This window comes from Parus major, chromosome 2, assembly GCF_001522545.3.
Source record: "Parus major isolate Abel chromosome 2, Parus_major1.1, whole genome shotgun sequence".
In the NCBI taxonomy this organism is placed as follows: Eukaryota; Metazoa; Chordata; class Aves; order Passeriformes; family Paridae; genus Parus; species Parus major.
In genome coordinates this window covers 85,941,937-85,962,081 of record NC_031769.1, presented here as the reverse complement: position 1 = coordinate 85,962,081, position 20,145 = coordinate 85,941,937, and the positions used below count along the sequence as shown (strand labels likewise).

At 36.9% G+C, this 20,145-nt stretch overlaps 1 protein-coding gene across 3 annotated transcripts in view; it reads left to right on the top strand.

The window, feature by feature from the left end:
• TMEM245 (transmembrane protein 245) overlaps window positions 1–19,865 on the top strand; it is a 79,267-nt gene extending 59,402 nt beyond the window's left edge. For all 3 annotated transcript variants that reach the window (XM_015618538.3, XM_015618537.3, XM_015618536.3), the window contains 4 exons: window positions 7,946–8,046; window positions 9,363–9,537; window positions 11,690–11,884; window positions 12,926–19,865. In XM_015618538.3, the coding sequence (XP_015474024.1) occupies window positions 7,946–8,046; window positions 9,363–9,537; window positions 11,690–11,884; window positions 12,926–12,971 (517 nt within the window). In that variant the 3' untranslated portion in view covers window positions 12,972–19,865. The remainder of the gene's footprint in view (window positions 1–7,945; window positions 8,047–9,362; window positions 9,538–11,689; window positions 11,885–12,925) is intronic.
• Window positions 19,866–20,145: the final 280 nt, after the last annotated feature.

Genomic DNA, 20,145 nt, shown 5'->3' with positions numbered 1-20,145 from the left:
ATATAGGGGAAAGATATTCCGTCAGGTATTTCTAAGAATAAAAGTATAATATTAGAATTATTTTTAGTACAGTGTTGCAGGGTTCTATATTTGCATATCTAATAATTCTTCATGTGAGATTTAATGTTGCAGTATATGTTATTATAACCTTGGTTAGATTTCTGCTATCTAAAATACAGATCTGTTGCAGGATAAGACGGTAGCACGAAGTCTTACATAAAACTTTAGTATTTCCTGATATTTCAAAGATTTAACATCACAGCTTTAGCTTTTCACTCTTCCGAGTTATAAAGTCAATCCATTGTTTATTATCTCCATCAACATAAACAATGAAAATACTCCTTTCTTTATGCTTGTGTTTCCTAACTTTATAATAGGAATAATCTCAACAACCTAGGAGTTTCTTAATAGAAGACCACAATGGATCTCAAGCAGTATTGACTCAAACTAGCTGTTGCTCTCCTTCATGAACTTTTTATGCTAAAATGGAAATCTTAAAGAATTGACATCCTTACAAGTGGTGTGGAGAACAATAAGTATTAATGCCAGTGCATGCTAATAACTGAGTAAGGCTGAAGGGGAGTGTGTTCCTGAACAGCAAAATATTAAAGGCCATGGAAATGAGAAACTATCCTCTTAAAAGCTGAAGTTTTCACTAAATAAATGAAAGGATCATAACCTTCAGCAGATAGAAATTGCCCTAAAGTGTGAGGGTGGTGCTGAGTTGGATTCATTTACTCAAAGCTCCACAAAATGCTATTAAACCAAAGTATAATTTTTCAAATGCGGCAGGAGCAACAAGGAGTCAGAGGGCTGAGGGATGACAGGGGGCAGTCAGCAACCACAAGGCTGCTGCAGGTTGTTGCAGCAGGGAGGTAAATTGATGCTGTTTTGCTTGTTGCTGTGAAGGTAAGTGAAAGGAGTCACATTGTAAAACCCTTTTTATGGATGAGCTGAAGCAGAATCTCTCAGAAATTACAGTGACTGTAGAAGAGCTTCTAGAAAAAAACAGAGTAAATGAGCAATAGCAAGTTGTTGGGAGTGACTGATGATAACTCACTATAGAAATATCAAGGACTAAATTAAAAAAAAAACAACAAACATGTTCCAGGAAACCCAGGAAGTACAAACTTGTAAGCTGGGTAGATATTGGTACTGTACAGCTTAGTAGAAACTTAAGGACATACCAGCACCTGGTGAATATGATTTAGTTGCAAAGAATCAGTGGAGTTTTCACAGAAGAAAGTTCTGCATCATTCCTCATGTTCTTTGAAGTGTGGGCAAGCAAGACCCTTAATAAGTTCATCTGTCTGCTATGTTCTACCAAAACTTAATAAAGGCTTTTTACAGTAACACTTTCCTGAGACTTTTAAGGATAAGGGGTATTGTCTTTCTAAAGGAAGATGGTAGGTTTAAATTAAATATAAGGAAGAAATTCTTTACTGTGAGAATGGTGAGACACTGGAACAGGTTTCCCAGAGAAGTTGTGGATGCAGCAGGATTGTAGACAAACTCAGTTAGAAGAAAGCAGGTTCTGGGAAATAAAATGTCTGATGAAATGTAGTGTAGATGAAAGTGATGCATGTGTGGGAGAACCAGTCCTAACTTCACACATAAACTGATTACTGCTGTGCTGACGCTTATCACTTGGGAGCTATATTTTCTGGTACACAGGCTAGCTCAGTGCTTGGTAATACTTAAAAAACAACTGCTAGGCATATCAAACATTAAGATTTGTTACCATAGGCCTAGGCAACAGAAACACAGAATAGTACTCCCATTGTATGAAGCTATGATTTTCCTATACCCTGAGTTACTGTGTGCCATTTTGTTTCCTGCATCTCAAAAAGCTAGGAGTGCAACAAGACTGCTTAGAGAAATGAAGGGCATGCATCAATTTCTCTGTGAGGAATGACTGAGCTGACTAGGACTCTTCAGCCTGGAAAAAAGGATATTGCACAATTGAAGTTTGTAAAATCAGAACCAGTGTAAAAATGATGACTGAGCTGGATTGCCTATGACTGATCTGTTCTAGGATAAAATCTTAGTGTCACCAAAAAGCAACCAGGCATTTCCAAAAAATATGTTGGTTCATGCAGCAGGCAGTTGGGCATGGGTAAGATCTTGCAAAAGAATGCTGGAGTCGCAGCAACTTTCAGGATTGAACAGGACTAAGAAGATATATTAACTGAAGATTAATTAATAGAAAGCCTACATGAGGTTCATAGCATTCCCTGAGGTGGAAGTACAGGTTGGAAGAATGCTCAGGGGGGATTGTTGAAGAGGTTTGTCTGTTTCTTTTGTTCCCTTAGCATCTCCTTCTGGACTCTACTGGAGATAGAATGCTGGCTAGATGGATCTTTGGTCTGAATAAGTTTGCCTTTTTACATATTATGTTCCAAGATCAATTTTAAGATGAGTGCAGTATTGCACCTAGTAAGCATCATCTACTCATGAAAAAAATCTGGAAATGTTAGAAATACGTTATTCAGAAATAACTGGTCCTTTCAAATGTGCTTCTCAGGAGAATAATTGTAAGTTTACAATTACAGGTCAAAGTAGTAATTAAAAAATTACAAATGCAATGGCATTTAAAATAATCAGATGTAGAATTTCTTACAGGTTAATTGTTATTTTTCACAGAATGTAGACATTTCTCTGTTAGGGAAGAAAGTCTGTGTGCCATGGTGTCCTTCAGACAGTCTCTAATGGTGTTCTGATAAAGTCATTGGAGCCTTGTCCTGCCTTGGGAGGTGTATGCAGTATTTGCATCAGTTATACCATCTGGAGGAATAGTGCTTTGATAGAAGACTATCACTTTATCTGATTAGTGCCATTACTAGCCTGCATATGTTGGGGCTGTTTATGTTCAGGTGTATCATTCATGAGGAGAAATTAATTTCAGCAGCAAAACTGTTGAAATCTTGTCATGGAGTCATCCCTGAAAGTAATTTGCATATTTATATTGCTTCTGAGATGATCTTACTCCGTCAAGAAACACTTCCTGCCACTTCTGCTTTATTCATAGCTGGAATCTGTCTTAGTGCACTTAGCTTGCTTTCATGTTAAATTTGAAACTGAAATATAAAGAGGGTAATTTTTTATCCCTAAAAGAACAGAGCCCTTAAAGAGAGTCAAAGAACAGCTTAAGAGGTTTTTTGCAAAAGGACTTCTTTGAGTAATTCCATTCTCCAGTGTTCACCTGGTGATCACTTGAAATTTGGGGGATCATTGTAGAAGAATAGGTTGGCCTTTCTAAAGATAATGGCTGTCATTGGTAACTTTTCTTTTGCAACAGATCTTGGTGGTGTGTGAAGAGAGAAAGTCCATCACACACTACCAAGAGTTCTTTGAAGTTATGGTGACAGTGAGTGTTAATTTCAGCTGGAGTAAGACAGCACTGTGTTCTTTCTCTCCAGCCATGAATGTTTCTTTCCTGGTGGGAATGCAACCATTTAAGCCACCGCTTATGAGTTGTCTGAGTGGAGACCTGAGCTGTTTTGTTAAAACTAATCCATCATGTAACCATTGTCATGAATTCATTGTAAAAATGAAAAAGCTGAATTCATTGTAGAAAGTGTCATGGCACATAATGAAGACTGTGCTGGCAGGTAGATAGAGGAAGAGTCATCTGGGACAGAAGTGAATCTTTGGAACAGGGGAATGGGAAGGCTCCTTTCCTGGGACACTTCTGAGATAACCTGATCTGAAGATAAATTGTGAAACCGTGCTGTGAAGTTTTGAATGCGTTTCACTTAAACTTTGAACTCCCTTTTAAAATATAATGGTTATATTCTCAAAAGAAACTGAATAGCTGAGGTCTCTTAAGGCATAGTTTTGAATTACTTCTCTATACAGAAAGGTTTACAACAAAGGGTGTAGTACAATCCTTCTAGTGTCTACTTGGAGAATATGGGAAAATACCAATCAGTGGTATGAGGAAGATGTGAGATCTTATTCTAACAGTATTTTTGACCGAGGGTGTTCCTGTTACCAAGCTTGCATTTTAATTGGATTGTAAACTGTTGTATGGATTATAAAGTGTTTTGTAAGGAATTTAGAGAAACACTATTTCTTGCAAAATTTTTCAAACATGAATACCACTTCTGTCTAGCTTATACTCTTATGCCCATTCACAAGCCAGGGTTCATATGCCTGTTAATATAAATTTAGTATAATAACCAGAAAATCCCTCTTCTGAACTTATGATATGCTTACTCTAATCTTTCTGGTAACTCAAATTCTCATTATTTCAGCCCATATGTTCTCCTTTCCTCCAGTGTTCTGGGAACAGAGAGATCTAGAAAATCAAATTAACTCCAAGGTCAAAAAATCCATGATCTGAGCTGATGGGCTCTTTTCAGCTGGGGTTGTGGCAGTATTAGGTTGAAATTTTTGAAATCTCATTGTATCAGTAACAGTGAACAGACTTTACCTGCAGGCTTTGTGAAGAGAACCTGAATTCAGGTGCACATACATTTGATATAAACCTCAGTTGTCATAAAAGGAAAGCTCTAGACGTTTTATGGCCAATCGGTAAAAGAGAAAAAAATCCACAAAACCTGTAAATTGAAAAGGTGGCCCTTTCCCTTGTGGAGTCTACAAGCAAATTCCCTAGCTTAGGGACAGAAATTAGTCAAAGAAACTTTTACCCAAAGGAAAAAAAAAAGTAGGCCAGCTGTGCAGAAGCATTTCACAGAAGCTTCTTCATTTTTAATCTGAATAATGTGAAGCATGACCCTTGTCCTCTGATTATTTTTTTTTTTAATTTTACATGCTTTTCAAAGCTCAGTAAAATGGAATATGTATGTCTGAGTATGCTTTATGCCAAATTGGCATGAAGTGCTCATAAATTACACATTTGCAGATGACAGCTCTTGCAGGTAAAGTGGTTCATCCAGATACAGTGCCAAAGTGAGACGTGAGCAGCAATTGGATTTTCTGATTTCTGAATCATACAATTACTCTTGTATATTAAAGGAAGCTGTATGTGTGCCAATAATGTATTAAGAGATGAAACTTACTGTCATAATTACCCCAAGAAGGTCTGCATTTTACAGATGGTAATAAATTCATGCAGCACTGGCATTAGCACACCCACATCATCTTTAAGCTCTGGTATCTCAGGTGCAGAGTAGCTGAAGCAAATTGCTGATAAGATTCTGGTTAGAATTATTTTTTTTGCTGCCTTAACCATGAAGCAAAATAGATATGAATTTCCAGACTTCAAGATGCAATTTTTAGTTTTTGTGACAGTTACCAGAAAGTAACAAATACGACTTTTCAGAGAGATTAAAGTTCTCCTGGTCCATACTTGCCACAAAATAGTATCCTCTGTGCCTTTATTATGACGTTTTATGACTTCAGTAGAGGCAGACACAAACAAAGGGGAAGGAGAGGAGGAGAATGAGACTAGCTGCAGCCTCTCTCGCTTTCCTGCTTGACTACTGGTGCTTCCCAACATCCCAGCACTGTGTGATGATTTCTCCTCTAAATTGTATTAGTTGTATTAGAAGCATAAAGCCAGAGAGATGCTGTGCTGGTCTACAGTCTGTCAGAGGTATGCACTGTTTGGCCATTGAAATATATTATGTCAGCTTGCAGAATTACGTCAAGCCAGGACTACCTCTTAGTCCTGGACTATTTTTCTGTTGTTCTACCAGTGCATCTGACTGCTAAGTCCTTGAACTGAGACTAAGAAAGCAACTTGTTTTATAGACACCTTCAATGTTTTTTTCCCCTGGGTTGCTGTCTCTCTTTTGGTTACCATAATAGCACTGTGTTCCTTTCTTTTGTAGTCTCTCTGGGAAAATCTAAAATGATTGCTTGTAAATGGATATTTGAATTTCAAGTGAAGTTGATACTTCAGGTACTTCTCACAAGCTGGAGGCCTGTCTCACCTCTTGTACACTGAAATGTAGTTTTGGAACATGCATATAGAAATTGTTAAGACCGTGTTAATTTTACTACAGTACAGAAAACATCTTTTTGGGAAAAATAAGGAGCTACTCAAGGATTGTTATAAAATATTTTTGACAACTGTGATGTATTTGTGTAACAGGTCCTTAGATGAGAAAAATATTTGCCGGAAGATTACTGCACACATTCTTCTTAAAAGGATGTTATGCTCCTATGATATCATCAGAAATAGTAGATATGAATTAAATGTCACAATAAATGCAGAAAATTAAGACTGAGCAGCTAAAAAATGAGAGTATTTGAATTTTTAAGGCAAACTCACCTTTAGCATTGTTACTGTGGCCTTGGGTTTTGGGATTTTCTTGCCTCCTTGCCAAATTATTTTTTATGTCTGAAACATCTTTTCTTATAGCTCAAGTAGAAGTGAGTATGTCAAAATTAAAAAGTATTTTCAAAATTCATAGATTTTAGAATTTTTGACTTGACTTTCCATTTTAATATAATAAAAGTTCATCAGAACTGAGAAGTGTTAAAGCCTTCTTTTACTGAGGCCACCACATATTTGTAAATGTTCCCTGCCTTTCTTTTTGCACCATGTAATTCTTTCCTTTCAAAGATTAGACTTGTTACTTCAGGTCATTCTTTAAAGCTTGCTTTTTTTCTTTATTTTCTCATTCCCTCTTTTGGAGGGGAAAATGGCTAGTTGTTTCTGGTTAGTCTCTTAAGAGAATCTTGCATTTTGAACAGTAGGGTTGATTTGTAGGGTTTATTATGCACTCATAGCTTCCAGTGAATGAATTTCAAATAAGAGAATTTTGATTCTGAGGTCATGTAGAAATCTAAAAGTGAGGCCTTAGGTAGGAAACAAGGGCAAAAATATTGACACTGCCTACAGAAGTAATAATGAAGATAGTGGCTAAAGAAGCAAAAACTGGAAATCTTGGCATTCTTTTTGGTAGCTGAGAAGAGATTCTACCTAGTAGTTTAATATCATAGAAGGTTTCTTTGCTACAAGGCTTTATGGACTCAATGGAGGAAGGAAACTGTGCTGTTAAAGACCTTAGATCAGAAAGGGCTGGTTTTCTGTGCCCTTCAAAGATTCCTGTTGTATGTTTTCCTGTCCTCTTTGCCCTGCTGCTGGAGTTCCCAAAACTGCAAAGACACAAACACCAAGAGTTATAACCTGACATCAGGAAACTTCATGTTTGTCTCTGCTGAGAGGGTGTATGTGCCACCAGTTCTGCAATGATGTAGCTGTTAGAACTGAGTTGTGGGACTTGGTTACTTGGATTCAAGCTGAAATAGTGATTTTAGGAAACTGCACTTCTTGAATATGGGTGAAAAACTGACATAATACATTAATGAGACTTAGCAATTTGAGATTATGGTTTTTGTGACTGCAAACCTAAGGCATGGGTTTCCAGTTCAGTTACAGGATATTCCACATGTGTACCTGCCCTAGTGCTGTAAAAATATCACAGAACTTAGCTGCCTGCTTGCTGTCTTATGAAGCTGTGGTCACACTTAATAGAGGAGAACTCTGGATATAGATCCACCAGGATTGAATTGGGTTACCAGTTTTACTATTTAGTTTATAGTAATGTAGCCCAGTAAGCAACCTAAAAGCTGGGGGGATCCAGTGAAAAAGAGCAGGTAGAGAAATGTAAGCAGATAAAGAAAATGAATGAACACCTAGAAGTGGAAAAGAGGAAAGACAAAGTAGTTAATATGTAGAATGGTACTATTTCTCATAGAAAAGAAAGGTTATTTTTGATAGAGAATTAGTCTGATATTGAGCAGTCTCTTTCAAGGAATTTATCCCTGGAACCCAGTGTTTTCTGTGTCTAAATGCTCTTAATTACACGTGTGGTGAATATTTATTCTTCTCAGAGGGAACAGATGTATAAAGGGTTCAGTGTTACATTTTGAGATGTGTTATTTGTTATTCAGAGCAACCTCTGTGCATTTTTATATTCTTGAATCCTCTTGCTAATAAAAATTAACAGAGTTTCTTTGATCATTTTAGAGGTGTGTTTGATGCTTCCCTCAAAATGGCTGGGTTCTATGGACTCTACACTTGGCTGACTCACACTATATTTGGGATTAACATAGTCTTCATACCATCTGGTAAGGATTTGAGCAATTATACTTATAAATAATACAATGTAATTATTTATTGTACAAAATGAGAAATATTAAGTGTTGCTGACAAGCTTAGATCTGGTCATGCAGGGTATGGCTGTGGGAAGGGCGGAGAGAAGGCCTTGATTGCTGTCTTACTTCCGAGCCTTGCCTTTTTCTGTTTTCACAAAACATTCTCTGCCAACAATTTTACCTCTTCTTTCTGTTTTGTTTGCTGGATCCAATTCTTTCTCCCTTGTATTCAGTCCAAGTGTTTTCAGTTTTTAACTTTATTCTACCTGTCCTGGCTTCTGTTTCTTTCACAGTTGACACATACTGATTTTTCATCCTAAATGCAGTGAGACGTGGTATCATGGAAATGCATGCTAGAGGAACAGTTCTTATTCTCAGTATCATTGTGTGACTGTATTACCAGCCTCTGGTTTTCTTTTATTATTTAATCTTAGTTTTGGAAATGGCTGGACAGTTTCTCAGAGAAAAACCTTCTCCCCTGTTCCTCTTAGCCCTTCCTTCTCTAAAAAGAATGATAATAATAGTAAATGCAAAATGTTTGTGTACTAGAAAGCATAAGGGGAAGCTATGAAGCAACAAACCCCAATATAATGGGAAATGGCTGTATTGTAAAGTGCAACTACATTAAAGGCAGTGACTGTCACTATACCTCTAGTCAGTCTTATTTTTTTCCACAACATGCAAAATCTTAAAAGTTTTTGCTTTCTGGTTAATGAGACCAAAGAAAAAATAAAAAAAAAAAAAGAAAACAACCCACTTAATTATGCTTCGTATTATTTTTATTCCTGGTGCATTAAATTATAGTGGCAGCAGATCTGTACTGCTTTAGATTACAACAGGTCTTTCTTATAAGCAGAAATGTGTACACACATTTGCATACAGAAATATGTAAGTCATAAATCTCATATTTGCCTGCTTTCTCGCTATTAGGGATGACTGCAGGAGATGCAGTAAGTTAGTGACACTTGGGTTTGTTTGCTTTCTTACACAGTAAGAAGTGTATGTGATTGGTATAACTTCAAGTTTCCTTAAACTGATGCCTCTTAACTCCTTATGACTGTCAGTTGCTGAAGCTCTTTTGTACGGGGAATGGTGGAATTTTCTTTTTTCCTAAACTGCAGCTATAAAACACCAGGAGCCTCATGTGGCACTTCTTCAATGCTTTATTTATAACAGTTGATGGAAGTGGGACTTACTGGTGTGGCAAAAGTGTCAGAATGTAACTGTAAATATATTTGTGAAATATGTTGCTGTGATCTTTTTTTCACTTCTGCTTCTGTGTGCTCTAGCATTAGCAGCAATCCTTGGAGCAGTGCCATTTCTGGGGACATACTGGGCAGCAATCCCTGCAGTCCTAGATTTGTGGCTTGTGCAAGGACAGGGATGCAAAGCCCTTTTGCTCTTGGTTTTTCACCTCTTGCCAACCTATTTTGTAGATACAGCAATTTATTCAGATATATCAGGGTAAGTACATTGAACGCTTCTTAAAATAAGCATTGTAAAAATGATTGACAATCACTGATGCCTTTAATTAAACTCATTTTTCTGAAGCATGCAAAACAGTATCTTCAATCACAGGAATAACCTCATAATAAGCAGTTTTTCTGGCCTAAGTGCCTTCTCTTTCTCAGGCCTCTTTTCTGTGAACTTTGACATTTCAGAGGTCTTGAGCTCAACATCAACAAAATGAACTCTTTATTGGGATTGTTAGAATTAGTTTATATTTTCTATTTATCTAATTATTGAGTAAAGGTGTGTCACATTTCCTTTTTATCTCCTAATGCCAGATGATGCTGCAAAGCAGATAAAACCATCAGCTATTTAGAGACCAAAAAAAATAGAGTTAATGTAGAATAAGGACATAAAGTGGTTCAGTTCTGTGTTGTTAGAAATTAGTATTTTTGTTTACTAAATATAATTACACTGAACAGAGAGTATGATATGATAATATACCCAATTAATACTAGTTTTCATAGACTGGCTTTAGTTATTTTGCATTAATTAAAGCTAACAGGTGAAGTACAATCAAATTACCTTTTTTTTCCAACAATAAATTACAGATACATTTAAGACTAGGAGCTATTTAAATTGCTAATAATTCTTCTGCTTCCTAGAATACAGTTTTTTTGAACTGTAGAGGATGCAAATTCTGTTTACTGTCCAGAAAATATATGGGAGAGGAATTGATTTTCTGACAGTGGAGGAAAATTGTATTATTCCCAATAAATTGAACAGTAAGCATCATGATGTCTTGCAGATCAGATTAAACCTATTTGAAATAGCTATAATTAGGTTATGCAGGGTTTTCTAGAAGGACTACCTTTGTACTGTAGTCCTATTTCATCAGGTGATCTGTTGTTTAATTTAGAAAACTAGGCAAAAGAATGTTTAAGCGGATGCAAATGCTGGGAAAAAAATGAAGTTTTTAAAGGTTTAGAGGTTAATAATTTCTATTGTTAGAGAAACATAAAACTTTAGGCCACGCTTGTCCCCTTGGGAGAGCAATCTGGTCCTGCCAGTAGGTTAAGTTTGATCTGGGTGGGACATGACTGAGGTGTGTATGATTTAATAGGTCATGTTTCATGGCCTCATTTTGCATAGAGTTGTGTTGAAGGCAAAGATTTACAATTTGGGTGGTTGAGTGGAAATTAGGACCATGATAGAAAACTCAGGAACTGCTGGAGCTCCGAACTGACTAGCTGGTATTTTCTATATATTATACTCAGAATTTAGAGGAGCTTCCTGAGAATTGCATGCCAAGTTTCAACTGTAGTTTTTCTTCTGCAATTCCATATTGCCGTCATTATTTTAGGTATAAAGGATGAAGAATGATGAGCCAGTTTTGTGTAAATGCTGTTGGTAGGATTCACATTTTGTGGCTGAGCACAGGTGCAAAATGTGCATCTGAGACACAGAAAATAGAAATGGCATTTTTTACTTGCTGCCATAAGAGCTCTTATCAATAAGCTCTTCTGGCTCAAACTTTCCAGTAAATATTAATATGTTCATTAAAATCCAGTTTTGTTTTTCATCTGAGAAGGTTAAAAGCTAATGATAACACTCAATCTGAGAGGCTTTTTTATAACAAAATGAGAAGACATGGATATCCACATCTTTAAGCCTGTGTTCTTTAAAGACTGCATGCTAACTGTTATTTAAAAGATGCTCTGCAAGTTGCTATCATCATGTAACCCAGTGGCTTTGCTCAGGGGTCCTCATAGTGCATGTTGCTAATTGTGTTAAATTTCAACAGTTCTTGACAATAAAGCGTGAACAGTCTATTTAACCAACCATCTTTCCATTCTCAAAATGGAAGTGTGTTTGCCACTAAGTCCTTCAGACATTCTTCAGCAGATGTCTGTAAAGTAACTACTCCACTGTGGATCTTCCCAGCGTTCCATGCTACAACAGTGTTTGATCTGTTGCGCGAACACAGCAGAGCACAGCTTGGAACCTTTGTGCCATTCTGACAACAGTTTATAGTGTAAATATGAGTAGCTATAGCTAGCTGTGTCGTTTCCTAAGCTTAATAAAACTTCAGTATTAATTCACACTTCGTAATCGATAATGCTGTGTTTTTGTTGATCTTAATTTAATTTTATTGTTCTTGTGGCAGAGGTGGTCACCCTTACCTAACAGGCCTTGCAGTAGCTGGTGGAGCATATTACTTGGGGCTGGAAGGGGCCATCATAGGACCAATTCTACTTTGTATACTTGTGGTTGCTTCCAATATATATAGTGCCATGTTGGTGAGTCCAACAAATTCTGTGCCCACTCCATCACAAGCAACGTGGCCTTTGCAGATTTACCGGTGAGCTCTGAATGTCTTACTTGTATGAATTATGTTTTCACAGACATCAGTGTATACATGCACAGGTGTAGGGAATGTGTGCCTGGGTTTTATGTGAGTGTGCACTCACATCCACATGACTCTTGTAATATTGGAAGAGGATTCAGCTGTTCCATATTATAGAATGAAAAAGTATGGCTGAGTAAAGACTCACTGGAACATTTTTGTTCCAGTGGAACAAAAAAAACCCTGGAATTTACTTAATGTCTCAGCCTCTTACAGAAGGCTCCTTTAGAAAATTTACTGCTAATTCCTTTCTGTCCTATAACTTAGATGTTGCTGTTGTGCTAGGAGATGATTTAACATAATTTTTGAACTCTTACTCGTGGGTATCTGGGTATCGTGGGTTCATTGCCCTTAAAAAGGGGCCTGGCCCAAAATACTTCATTTTTATGTCTTAATGTACAATACTGAAAAATATAAAAATACCTAGATTTTAAAAGATGTGGTATCATTTATGCCATTTTTCCTTTAAAAGTATGGTCCTTCATAATGTCATTATTGAAGTTATGAAATTATGGAAAATAGAAATGTATCTTTAAACTGTACAGTTAGAAATGGGATAATAATATAGTTAGGAATAAACTCATAATTGAATAAAGACTTAGAATTGTAAATCACATTATGACAATATTAACAACAGTAGCTATTTTAATGTTTCTACTGTCTTGTTAAACTATATAGATTAGCTCATTATACATATATCTTGAAGACGATTCTCTGCTTGTCAGAAATAGTTCTTTGTCTTATTCACATGAATAGTGCTGTCTTTTTTCATCTGGGTAATTTAGGAGAAACAATGCTAATTGGACCTGTCTGTAGTCTCTGGATTTTAAAAGTTACAATACAGTTGCCCTGTATGACACAGATAGAGCTTCCATGTACACAAAAAAATCTTCACGTGTGTTTGGTTGTCCTTTATTATAGGAGACAATTGTTTGGAATCACTGTGCAGATTCGTGTCTTACTTTTCACTTTTCTTTTCGTCCCTGCACCTCCCAGGTCACCTAGAGAGAGTCCCGAGGAGATGAAAATGTCTGCAGAGTGATGGAGGTGCTGGGATGCACCTCTACAACATGAGGGAATCTGTCTTCTGTCTTGGGTTCACAACAGCCATGGCCTTCTGTCCCTTCCCAGCTGTGCCTGGGGGCAGCTCACAGGGAAGCATAGACTGGGTTTTAGGAGAAAGCACTAGAACATCTGCTGGTGTTGCATTATTGTGCACTTTGCTTCGTCGAGAGAGAATGTCTACTTCCCATGGCTTTGCATACCAACACACAGTCAGCTGCCTTGTTGAAGACTTTGAAGACCTTCTGTCTTATCAAAAGAATAGTTAAGAGGACAGGTACATCCACTGGAGTTATTATCTGCTGAAGTTATTAACTTGGCTTTTATTTATTGGGTTATTTGTCTTATTAAACTGTAGTAGCTTTAAAGAAAGCTGTACTTCCAAAATATTTATTATTAGGCAATCTGGTGGCAAAGAAGGGCAAACCACTCATTGTGAAATGAAAGTATAATATAATAGTTTGCTCCCCCTCAACGTGTTTCTTTATAAGCTTCAACCATCATCTGTAACTCATAATAACACTTAAATATTATTCTTTTACACGCACTGAAATTTAATGTTGTTGGAGACTGGTATTTTTTAATACCTTCCTGATATTAATAGAAATGGAAAATGTTAAATGTGGGTTTTCCTCTTACTGACATACGAGGACTTGTTTAAATAGTTTAAATCTTGCCCCCATGTGCAGCGAAATCTGATAATATTTTGCTGTTTGTCCACCCTCCCAGTGGAGTCATCTTGTCAACTAAATTTAATCAAAGGCCTTAAGTGTTTTCAGAAAGTAGTAATGTAGGATAGTTGCATCTCCTTCCAGTAACTGGAAGAAGTTTAATGGGGATTGTTTAATGCTGGTTTTCAAATGCTGTGGCTGAGTTCAATTCACTTTTTAAACAATTTTACTACCAGAAAGAAAGGGGAGAGAGCATGGATTTGGTTTACTTTAGTTGGGGCTTTTTAATCCTGTAAGTGTCTGGCCAAATAATTTTACTGAGATATAGGATATATGCTAATATATTAAGGTTTATCTTATTAATAAACAAAGATCCTGAATTTCTGAAATTATGTATTGCCTAGGTCACAGTGTCAAATCCTCTAGTATTTTTCTTCGATACGTAATTTTGCTTAAAATGCAGCTTTGGTGACATTTAAGGCCTTTTGTATTGATTGTCAAAACATTTTGACACAATGGATCTTTATAAACAGATCCTTTTTGTAAATGGGAAGTGGGGTTTTTTGGAAAATATTTCATACTTGCACAGCTTTTCCACAAATCCAGTGAGGCCCTAGGTACAAAGTAGCAGATGCACTTGCTTAACCAAAGAACCACCATTCAGTTTCTGGTAACTTGAATTGATTTCAGAGGTTGATTGATAATGAATTGTACAAAATACAGGCATGCCTTGTATTTGCTGTTGACAGTAATTCAATGCTTGAAACAAAGGGATCTTATCCAGGGATGAAGATATCTAAGATGTGTGCACAAACAGCTTGCAGTAACAGAGGTGTTTTACTTGACTTCTAGGAGTGCTGACATATTTGAAGGTTCTTTCTATGATATTGCATGTATTTTTACGTTGTTTTGAAAAGCACATTGCCATTGCAAAGTGATTGGAAAGTACCCTGATACTGAATAAAGTCCGGCTATAGGTTCACAATAAACAGACTGCCTAACAAGACACAAATAGTCTGTTCCTCAGATTCTCAAAATAAGCTGCTGCAATTTTACTGATGAAATTCTATGTTTTAAGTGAGAGGGGTTGAGTATGCTGTTTGTGCACGCTTGCATGTATGTGCTTGAGGGACAAACTTGGGCTTAATTTACTAGGTTGACTCAGGTTTATCAAAATAAGGAAACATCCCATTTAATATTTTAAATTCTGAGATATCTGCACATCACTTTCAACTAACTGAATAAGAAGAACGTGTTGCTTGAATCACATATCTGTTTTATCTTCTTGGGTTTTTGGCTTACAAAAATGCTTAAATGAAACACATTTTTATAATTGTTGCTGGCGAGGGTGGAGGATGTGGGAAAACCTGAGGCTTTCCTAAAATACTTCTGCAGCTTTCTAACCAGCTGGAATGAGACCACCATGATATTTAGGTAACTATTGTATTACTGGTTTTTTTAGTTCACACTTTTTCACTGAATTGTGTTCTTGTTATAGCTTGTAGACAACATTTAAAACACCTCTTTGCTCACTGGTCAAGACATGTTTATTTTCCACATGTCCTATCCCATTTTCTGGGACAATCTTTCATACTCCTGTGGTACTCTACTTAGTAATTTTGAAGAGTCATTAAAAAGCATTATTCTGTTTGGTTTTAAGTTGTCTTCTTCCCCTTCAATGGATTGCCTTAGGTCAAAGAAGGGTCTCTGCTATGAAGATTAAAACCGTGATTGTGACACCGTTAACTTCAGTAATGCAAATGAGTAAAATTGCCTGAGAAGATACTCTGCTGTTTTGAAATGTTCCTTTTCCAACGTGAAATCATTTTATATAGAGAATTCACATCTGATGGAGTGTTGTTTAGTTTGTCCTCCTTTGAAATGAGGCTTCATTTTGATGCTTTCTGTTCCAAATTGAGCTCAGACTTGCCAGGAAGAACCATCCATAGTACATCCTTACGCAGTAAATGTAGCTTCAGGAACTCATGCTGTGTGCTGTATCTGATTGAGGAACCAACTGTATGGTTCAGTAATGGTGCAGTAACATATACATCCAAAAAGCAAAGAAAAATATGGAACAAAACTTCCAACACCTTGGAATAGGAAATAGTCACTGATTTTCACCATGTTTAGAAAAAAACCACAAAAATAACCCCCAAAGCCACAATATACCACCTTATGAAAGGGCATACTTCCATTTTTTGGGTTTTGTGTTTGGCAAGTGTCTAATTACCAGCAGAAATGGAAGACCTTGTCGTTGGGTATTTAACAATCCATATTATTTTCTAAGCAGACTCAGCTGTAAGAACAGTTTAGTTTAGATCAGTCTCACATTAATGTGAACATAATCAAACAGTCATTTTGACTTCTGGTCTTTGAAAAGTGCCAGTTCATGGTTATATTGCCTCACCTGCAAAAACAACCAGCAGTTCAGTGGGATAAGTTTTTAGTACATTGATTGTAGCTTTCAAAAAAACCAACTCAACTCACTCCCCCCTGCAAGATCCCACAACACCACCAACCAACCAACCAAAAGGCCCCACCACTCTCTGCAGTGCGGTTTTCTTAGGAGAGACAGTCTTTTCTGTAATGCTTGTAGGCAAGAAGTTGATTGCATTTAGCTTTTCTGTAATCAGTCATTCCAGGAGCAGGTACTTACTAAGTGTATTTAGTGCATTTAGTGTTCAATAATTTAGAGTTCAGAAGGGAATGCTTGTGGTAGTGCAGGACAGTGTTGTCTTACGGTATTGTGAAATTCAGCTGTGCTGGTTTTTGTCATTCTCCTTGGGCAATTGACTTGTTGCAATTTAGTGTGGTGCCAAAGGGCTGTTTCTGGCACTCGAGTCTGAGTTAGCCTTTCCTTCCTGTACCTTGGCTGAACACTGCTGTAGCAGTGCAGACTGTGTGCCAGTCTACAGCCCAGCATGTTAGCTTCAGGTCACTGTAAATACTGGCTTGATTGGATCCATGAAGGAACAAGCTGCAGTGGGCAAGAATCTGGCACACATTTCATTCTGCCAGCCTTACTACTGTGTAGTGGCTTTCAGCACAGGTGCACTGTGGCCAGTTGGGAGCAGAAATTACTTATTTTGAAAGGCTGCTTAAAAAAACCCAGTTTAGCATTATATTAATACATATGATGCACATTTTTCAGGAGTTTGTACCTACATGATCTTTCTGTGCACAGTGCTGTGTATGTGTGCAGGTTATCTATGGTGCACTTGGGCTTGTCTGATTTCAAGGTCTGTGTGGCTTTTCTTAAAGACACAGGAGAGGAGGATACACTGGATGTGTATTTTTTCAGTGATTATTGGAATAGCAAATCCATAATCTGTTTAATTAAAATAAGAAAAAAACATTGTTCAGGGGAAATTGGATTCTGTCTCCAGTGTTATCCATTGTGGGTATAAGCATAACTTTTGAAATAGGTGTAAGGCTGCAATGTTAAACGTTGTTTTTCAGAAAGCCTGAAAAACCAAAACTGGATTAAATTGTTCTCCAGTAAAAGCACCAGCTGAATTACCATGCTGCTGATCCCTAGTACTAGGAATACTATAGAGTGTTACTTTTCCTATGGACCTGATACACTGAGAATGGAAAAATACCATTATTCTACTGAGATTCCATAGCTTTGCATCATTGGTAGTGGGTGTTTCCACAACTGCCCTTATTCAGACATCGTGTTTCTATTATGTTGACTTAAATTTGTCACTGTAGATAGTGCCACCTTAATGGATGCTACCTCTGGAAACAGCTATGATTTCCTTTGAAGGTACTGAAGGGGGTTGGGATTGGAGGTAGCGTTCATTATGTTTAATAGCAGAGGTAGCATCATTCCTCTAGAGATGCAGTTGCTTACCTTGAAGTTTGCAATTTTACAACAGAAAATTGATTTGCCAGATAATCTTTATTGAGTGCCAGCTGACATCTCTTAAATCCATGGATGCATCATCTTTAGAAACTCTCTGTTGACTTGTATTTCACAGAGTTTCTTCTTAGTACTATTTCCTGTACTTTTTGCTGAAGACAACTTTGACAATTTCCTTATTATTCCTATTTGTACAAAACTAGAATCACTTAAAACTCTTAACAAACATTAGGGAGATTTGATCTTTCACCTGGTACTGTCTATCTGTCAGTTTTACTAAGGTATCTTAATGCTTTATGGTAAAATTTTCCAATATTGCTTTTAAGTGATAAAATTGGAAATAAGAAAAAAAAACAATGTGGAAAATTAATTTGATGTTTTTAAACAAGAAACAATGCCAGAAGTCATAAACATATTCAGGGATTCTACATTGGGTTTGTAAATGTATATATTGGTATGCTGTGTCACATAAATATTGGGAGTCTCTGTTCTATTCAGATTTTCACTGAAATTTTGTCTTCTTTCTTTTTTTTTTTTTTGTTGAGATACCTGAGAACAAAACAGTGCCTGTATATAATGAAAACAAGCAACATTTTCTACAATTCATGTTTACTTGATACAGATTGAGGAAGAGACAGGCAAATCCTGGTAGTGTGACTACCACTGTTTCATTGTAGTTCATGTAAAGTAGGGGAAAGCTGCTAGTAACGCATTGCTGAGAGATTGCTGTTCCTGGAAGTATTTGCACACATCCTCTGAAAAGCTGCCAAAATTAATAGGTCATGAAAGACATCTTCAGTTCCCCAGACTCCTAAACTCATCCACACCTCCTCTGGTATCTTGTCTGGAATATGGTCTAGTACATGAGAGTATTGCTTCCATCCCCTTTTGGGAATTGATTCCAGGACCTGAAGGCATGCTTTGAATGTCCATATTGAAATAGTATGACCAATTCAGGAAGGAAGTGCTGATTGAAAGTAAATGCATCCTTGATCTGCTGTGCATATGGATGGACTTGGACAAATATAATTCATGTTGCATTGAATTGAAGATTAATTTTTTAATATAAATACTATTTGGTGGCACCAAAGCCAGATTTGAGTGAGAAGCAGGGCAGATTTGCTTGCAGTAGGGTCAATCTGCAAGCTAATAAAGCAAGAGTGAGTGCTCTAGCATATATATATATATATATATATATTTATATATGAAGAATTTTTAGAGCTGTGTTTTTAAAGTAAAAAGTTGATTTCTTCTCATAGCTTCACATTTTACCCACTACAGTGTTGTGTACAGTGATCCAATGAGACATAAACTTAAAGAAATGTTTCATGGTATTCATGTAAATTAGATGTAAGAAACATCACAAAGCCAAAAAGTAGCCATGCTACAAAAGTCCATTAGGCTTAAGAACTGGCATCTAGATCATAAGGTTGAAAAAACAAAATCCCAGTATTTGCTAATCTTCCTTCCAGTATCAGCCTAAACCTGAATCTTTCTGAAGTATCAATAAAAACTGCTTCTGTGTTAATAACCTACTGTCTGTGTAGATCAATGTTTTCAGCTTGTCATCTGTCATCATGAGTATATTTGTCAAGCATTCAGTTTTGTTCACATTGTTGCCCTTAAAAACAGATTTTCTGTGCTTCAGTGATGGCTGGATGGTTGGAAACCAACTTTTTGTATCAGTAGTTAGGTGCTGTTTTTTATATATATATATATATATATATATATATATATATATATATGCTGGCTAGCATTTGATATTTTGGTCAAAAGAGGAGGAGGGTTTTTTTTCCCTTGGGAAATTTCACCAAACCAAATCCAAAGAAACTTTTGACATCCTATCTTAAGTCTGGCTACACCCTACTCAAACCTAGCAGCGGGTGCTTTGCATTACAGAGCACGGGTTGTTCTAAAGTGTGTGTTCCTACCAGGCCCCCTGGGGGATTTGGAGCAATAACTTCTATTGTCTGTTGACACAAATTTTGTCTGCACATGCTATGCATCTTCAGAATGGAACTATGTTCAAAACTGATGTTATCATAATTGGGTTTGGTACAGTACCTGGTTTTGCATGTATAATACAATATAACTCCTCTGTCCATCTGTGGCCCAATAAAATGTGTAAGTTAAGGTTGAGAACTACTTGTGTAGACTGCAGAGGTATTTAAAGTAAATAATTTTGATTGTATGCACCAGTCCTCATCCTCATAAAAATCAGTTTTGTAGCAGGTTTAAGAGGCTTTTAACTTGATATTGTATTCACATTGCAGTCCTTTGTAAGCACAGAATGGTTAATATATTTTGAAATAAAACACCACTAACATAAAGAGAACTGAGTTTGATTTGAATGATGGGCTCTTTGGAATCAGCCACAAAGGCAGCAGTTAATCTGGTGAAATAACAGGTGTGCTGGAGGCAAAGCAGGATCTGCAGTCCCTGTGTGTAACTGACGTCACTGAAAGGAGCCATACTTCGCTTTTTCCTTACATTTTCTATGGGAAAGGGAAGGACACAACTTCCAGGGTAACTGTGGCTCAGCTGGCACCTGGCAATTTGCTGCACTGCCTGCAGTACCACAACCACACATCCAGACCCTACAAAAGCTCCCATTC